General features: G+C 53.3%; 1 protein-coding gene across 1 annotated transcript in view; it reads left to right on the top strand.

Moving 5' to 3' along the window:
• The first annotated feature begins 5,279 nt into the window (after window positions 1-5,279).
• Window positions 5,280-6,646, top strand: part of OAF (out at first homolog) — a 17,914-nt gene continuing 16,547 nt past the window's right edge. The window contains exon 1 of the mRNA XM_082844496.1: window positions 5,280-6,058. Coding sequence (XP_082700622.1) covers window positions 5,786-6,058 — 273 coding nt within the window. The 5' untranslated portion in view covers window positions 5,280-5,785. The remainder of the gene's footprint in view (window positions 6,059-6,646) is intronic.

Genomic DNA, 6,646 nt, shown 5'->3' with positions numbered 1-6,646 from the left:
GCAGAGCAGAAGCAAGGCCCCTCTTCTGCAAGGTCTCCAAGGGTGCCCCATGGTGATGGAGTTACTGGTGCGTGAGGGGACAGGATGCCCTCAGGGACACACATCTGTATCTCCCTCCATCTGTGCTTTCCAGCAGTAGGGAGCAGTGCTGGCTTCTGCAGATGGCCTGAGGGCTTCCGTTTTGATGACGTGGCCCAGCCTGCTACCCGAGGGGGCCCTGTTCTCACATGACCAGTGAGATTCTTGAGAGCAAGGACTATGCCTTATGTCCTCACTGCACGGCAGGTACACAGGGCTGTAGAAAACCTCATTATTGAAACCCTCTGTGCACAAGGTGTTGTGCTGGGCTCAAGGGGAATACGAAGATGAGCCAGTACACCCTGCCCCAGCCATGAAAGGGAAACCCTGTGAGGCATCACGGAGGAGGCTAAAGCTGGCTTCGAATCTGAGCAGAGCCACTAATAGCGGGCCTCAGTTCTTTTATCTATTTATTTATTTTGTTGGGGGGTGGGGCGCACTGCAGGGCATGCAGGATCTTAGTTCCCCAACCAGGGATAGAACCTGTGGCCCTGCAGTGGAAGCTCGGAGCCCTAACCACCAGGGAATTCCCCCTCAGTTCTTTTATACCTTCTGGTTCAAGAACAAATGCTGTGGAATCATTAAAACAAAAGGCAAAGGGTGAAAAGTACCAGAAAAGCTACCAAAAAAGTAATGTAAGGGCTTCTTCCCCAGGCTTCCCAATCTCCATGCGTGGCGCTGCCCAATGGCCCAAGCCAAGTGTCCTTGACCCTCCCTCTCCCTCACCCCAAGTCCAAAGACACATCAAATCCTATTTCCAAATTCTAGTTCCAAAATGCAGCTGAAGTCCAATACCTCTCTCACCTGCTGCCGCCACCGTGGTCCAAGCCACCATGACCTCTCCTCTGGACTGCCGCAATCCACTTCCACAGTGACCTTTTCAAAATACAAGTCTGCTTATGTCACTCCCTTATATAATACCTTTCAGTGACTGCCCCCCTGTTCTTAGGAAAACAAAACAAATCTATACTCACATCCTAACATTGCCTGCAAGGCCCCGCATTATTTCCAGCAGCTCTCCTCCCCTCATCTCACCTCAGGCACTTGGTGAAGTTTCTGGGAAGCCCACCAGGCTCAGGCCCATACCTAAGCCATTCCCTTTGCCTGGAATATCATCTTTGCGTATCAATCCTGATTCATCTTTTAAGTCAACCTAGACATTGTGGGTCTAAGCTAGAGTCTCCTCTAGTTCTCCACAGTACCAGTTACAATTATAATTTAAATATTTGTTTCTGCACTTCTTTTTTTAATGTCTAGTTGCCTTGCAGCTGGAGGTTCCATCTCAGGATAAGGGAATGCTGCATCTGCCTTGTTCCACCACTGTGACCACAGCGTCTAGCAGAGTATGTGACTAGATGACTGACGGGATGGATGGATGGATGGACGGATGGATGAGTATCCGGGTAGGAGAGTAAGAAAGGCCCCCGGAAAGAACTAGCATGGAGAAGAAGATGGTTATGTTTGAGAACTTTAAGAGTCCCTGGTCTAGAATCGATGAGCTGAGAAGTACCTTCTCTGGCAGTTCCAATCATTCAGGCTTCCTTTTCCTTCCTAAAGGTCACTGACTCAGCCCAACTTCATCTAAACTTCCCCTCAGCCCGATTTTCTGCCTGGGGAGAATGGCTGCTCACCCAGCAGTCCTGGCCCCTCTGCCCTTCCCGCTGTCTATCCTGGCCGCTACCTCTCCAGTTCACTTTCCCACCACGCCCTTGGATTTATGTAACCAAGTAGCTGTGTGATGCTGTAAAACTAATTTGCACTTCTGCTTGGGCAGAGCAGTGACTGGAGCTTTGCAGTGACCTGGAGAGGTAGAGGCGAGCACCTCACCCCATCCCCAGGTCCCTCTCAGACTCAAAGCACGAATGACCAGTCCCATCGGCAAGTGCCCAGCACCGAGCAACTGTACCGTAACCCAACCCAAACGCCAGCCACAGAAAGAAATTAAAAGAAAAACCCTACCACTGTTGCAAAGTCAAGCTCCCTATCGCATTCTCTCCATCTCCAGATAGAGGTCACTGGTTCAGTTTCCCTTTCAGCCTTCCGCAGGGCTCAGTCAGCACCTGTTTTCTTGGACAGGGATCGGGAGATGGCATGGCATTTCTCTTCCTGCCAAATTGAGGCACCCTAAGATGGAAAAGCAAAGGGGAGGTGCTTGCCCAGGTGTTGCTGCCCACTTCCCAGTTTCAGTGGTCTCGGTAGCATAAACTGGAAGACCTAAAGAGAATAAATAGAAAAAGTGTTCCGGAGGGAGTTGTGCGTGTGCGTGGAGTGTGGGCCGGGGAGGGGGGACCCCGCGTAGGTCAAACAGGGACTTAATAGTTGATATAAGAGGAGTGAGTAAACAGTTTAAAATAATAATAGCCACCATTTCTTGGGCCTCTACTATATGCCAAACACGTTGTGAAGTGTTTTGTACATAATGTTTCATTTAATTTTTAAAACAACCCAGTGAGGTAAGCATTTATGCACCCATTTTACAGATGAAGAAACAGGCTCCCTGAATCACACAGCTCCTGAGTGGCCAAGCTCCAGGATTGAGATGCTGATGCCCTTGCTTTGAACCACGACTCACAACTGCTTTCCTAGGACTAGGGATCAGAAAGGAAGGAAATTGGTTTATGGTGTGGCAGAGGGCTTGAGATTAGACTTTAAGAATGTTCTGACAATGAGGGCTGTTTGGTTGTAGTCAGAGTAACTGGGCTTGTTAGAGCTCTTCCTCTGAGGGCCTTTACGTGTAAGATGAATAGATGCTTCTGTGCCTGGCTGGTTTAAGGGAAGCAGTCTCTGTTCCCAGCACAGAGCTGTCCTGTTTGAACTGACAGCCTCACTGAGGTACAAGATTGCCACACTTGGAACCATTAGATTACAGAAGAAGACAGCACAGGATGCATGTCCGAACGGGGTGGAAGAAAGCAAGGGCCCCGGGCAGGCAGATGTTATTGTGGTTAAAAGCAAGGGGGTTGTGGTCAGGCGGCCTCGTGTTTGAATCCCTGCTGGCTCCCCTACTTGTGTGACTTCTGGAAGCCTCGGTTTCCTAGTCAGTAAAAGGCGGCTAAGAATAGAACATATTTTGGAGGGTTGCCACGAAAATTAAATAAGATGATACATGTTAAGTGCTTGCCACAGAACGTGGACATAATAAGAACACAGTGAATGGTAGCTGCTATGATAATTGTTATTGTTGGAGTTCAGAGCCAGGAGAGAATAGTGCAGAGCTGTAGGTCAGTAGCTGAGAAAGTCTTCCTGGGAAACTCAAGTTTTGTCCTGGATCTTGAAGAGTTGGTCAGGTAAAATTAAAAGGAAGGAGAGGGACAGAGGGGGGGCTTACATAGTGGAGTGAGGCTACAAATTCTCTATCCTAAAAGAAAAATCTAGTTTGATCTGTGGTTGAACTCAACAAGGACATTGATTATGGGTAAGAGGTGGTAGGAAGAAATGAGGTCTTCTACCCTTGTTTCCAAACCCAGAATTTGAATAGAGACAAAGACAGCCTACACCTAGAAAAGAAACCAAACACAGGGCTTCTTTGTTTACTTCTTCTGGGATCTCATTGGGGCGAAGAGGAAGGAGCCTAGGAATATGGCTGGAGGCAGCGTTGATGATGGATGGGGGACAGGATCTGAAACAGAGGAAGTTAGGAAATGTGGGTGAGGCCCTAATGACTCACGTGAGAAGGCCCACCTCTAAGGCTGGATTGGGATGAGTGTCCTGTCAGGCAGGAGGCCAGTTTTGAGACCCTGGGCACCTCTCCAGCCCTGCCAGCTCAGTGTGGGAAGCCCTAGGGGAGCAGTCTTTATGCTAATCCACTGTTCTCTGCCTGCCTGCCTTATCTCCATAATGGAGAGATAAACTCCTTTGGGACCAGGATGTTTCCCCAGGAAAGATGCTGTTTGTTTTAGATCCTCTAAGCTTAACCCTCTGTCAAGTACCAGCTATCCATCCCTGATATCAAGCATCACTGGGTGTTTGTTTAAAATGCAAATTTTCAGTTCTTTTTCCTAAGGAGTCTGATCGACTAGATTTAGGAATCCAGCTATCTGTGTTTTTAACAAGCACCTAGGTGATTCTTTTGATAAGGCAAATTTGAAAAACATCAAGTTAGATAACCTCTTGAATCACTTTCAGTCTTAAATTTAGGCAGCAAAGTGTAGTAAGAAGAGCCCTGGGTTAGCAGTAAGGAGGTGGGTTCTGGGCCCCACCCTGCAGTTCAGGGGCATCTGGTCTGCTGGTGTCTTTAAGGTCCCTGGGTGCCGGAGTACCTGTTGTCATCTTCGGTACTAATAAGAACGCTGTGCTGGGGAAAACCTAGGAGGGAAGGAGGCTGCAGAGCAGACGAGGGTATTCACCATCTGTGATCAAGATCTTGGAAAGAATAGGGGGCCCTAGAATAAACAGAAGTGAAATGGACATCAAGGAACCCCAGGTTCAGAGCATCCCCCTGGGGTTGTCTCTTCCAGGATTGGCAGGACTTTGTATGTCTCAGCAACTCCCACTATACCCAGGGGGACACCTAGGCCCGAAGAATTTTTTAAATGTGTCTAAAGCACACGGTTAACCAGAGAAAGCAGGAATCCAGATCCCTCCTGCCTTCGCCCAGTTCATTGTTGGGGCGCATGGCAGGGCAGTCTTACTTTCTTGGGGCTTGTGGGACAGCCTCTGATGGTCAAGAGCATCTTGAATCCCCAGACATTCTCCAGAGTGGCCTGGAATGTAACATTTCCCTGAATCTGCTTGGCCTATTACTGGGAGAGAGAATGGGGGTCTGGGGAGGTGGGCAGGACTGGGGAAAGGTCGTGAATGGGGGAAGTGAGGGCAACGAGACAGAAAAGAAACTGCACAGGGGTTCACAGAATGCGGGCGCTTTCAGGGCCACCACGTCAGAGAGGTGCCCCGACTGATCAAGATTTCACACCTGACGGATGTCAACGCCAGCAGAACCCCAGCCCCTCTCTCCCGACCCAGGGCAGTCAAAAGGCTGAATGCGAGGCGAGGTCTGATTTTGCAGAAGCTTTGTAGAAATTCGCTGCGTCAGAGAAACTGAAAGACCAAACAAAACCCCTAAAACACCAAGCCCGATTCTCTCATCCACGTGGCACAAGAACAAGCCAAAAAAAGGGAGGCGGGGGAAGAGTCACCCGTCCCGCCCCTGCTGGGAGAGTCAACTCCTGGGCCAGCCCGGTCGCTGCCGGGCGCGGCGGGGAGGGAGGGCGATTGAGAAAGCCCTGTTCCCACAAGGCCGCCTTGCACCGGTCCCCTCGGCCCGCGCCGCCCCCGTCCGCGGCGGCCGCCGCCGAGCGCGGGGAGCCTCCGCGGGCCCTTTAAGGGCCGAGAGGTGCGCGGTCTCTTTAAGGCAGGTCCTGGTGGTTTCTGTTTTCTGAAGGAAGTGACGGGGGGTGGGATTGAATGAAAAGTGCAAAACAGAGTCTCGGAGCGCCAGAGTCCGGGGCCGTGGGAGCCAAGGCACTGGGCCGAGGGGGCAGACGGGCCCTGGGAGCGCGGTGTCCGCCTCGGAGCCGCCGGGGGACGCGCGACGGAGCGCAGCCCACGTGCGTCGGCGCCGCGTCGTGGGCGCCCGGCGGCTGAGCCCCTAGGGGAGCCGCGCCCCGGCGCCGCGAACTAGCCTCCAAGTTAGGGCGAAGTTTGGCGGAGCCGTTCCCCGCCCGCCCGCGGCGCGCCGGGACCGCGAGGGCGGCGGCGGTCCCCGGGGATGCGCCCACCCGGCCGCGGCGGGGTCCCCCCGGCGTCCCCTGCGCTGCTGCTCCTGCTGCTGCCGCTGCTTATGCAGCTGCTGGGGGCGCCGCGCGGCGAGGGCGCGGGGACCGGGGCTGGCGCGCCGTCTGAGCTGCGGGTCCGCGTGCGGCTGCCCGACGGCCAGGTGACCGAGGAGAGCCTGCAGGCGGACAGCGACGCCGACAGCATCAGCCTGGAGCTGCGCAAGCCCGACGGCACCCTCATCTCCTTCACCGCCGACTTCAAGAAGGTGAGGCACCCTCGCTCGCCCCGGGGGGACCTGCGTGCCTGAGCGCTCCGGGGTCCCAGTCGCACCGAGGCCAGCAGACGGAAGACTGGGCCAGGAGAAGGACGCGACTTAGCCAAGGTCACGCCAGGCTCTTATCCACACCTCTTTGCCCTGTTCCCCAGCGCCTAGACCCGGCCCTTCATTCTCCCCCACGAACTGCTCTGCTGCTTTTCCGATTCTCCCCTCCAGCCTTTCACTTCTTCTCTCTGGGTGCCCAGGCCACTAGACCAGCTCCCCACTTCGTCTTTCAACTCTCCACTCTCCGAGAGCCCTCTAGGTGCAGACCTTACTTCAAGGGAGTGAGTCAATGTTAATAACCCCGTCTCCCTTTTTGGAGTCATTTTCTCAGGCTCTATCAGGGAAAATCCTGGGCCAGGCATCAGAGGTCCTGGGTTCTCGCTGTGTGACCTAGGGCAAGTTCCTTTCCTTCGCTGGGCCTCCTTTCTCACCTCTGTACAGAGCAAGCCGGTGGCGCCAGGCCTCCCAGCCCTGACATCTTGGAGGCTATGTACTACTTCTCCTTGTTTCACTTTCCTGGGCTGGGGGAGG

This window comes from Leucopleurus acutus, assembly GCF_964270905.1.
Source record: "Leucopleurus acutus genome assembly, chromosome: 8".
NCBI classification, from domain to species: Eukaryota; Metazoa; Chordata; class Mammalia; order Artiodactyla; family Delphinidae; genus Leucopleurus; species Leucopleurus acutus.
The sequence above is the reverse complement of the archived record's forward strand: the minus strand, read 5'-3'. Positions and strand labels throughout refer to the sequence as shown.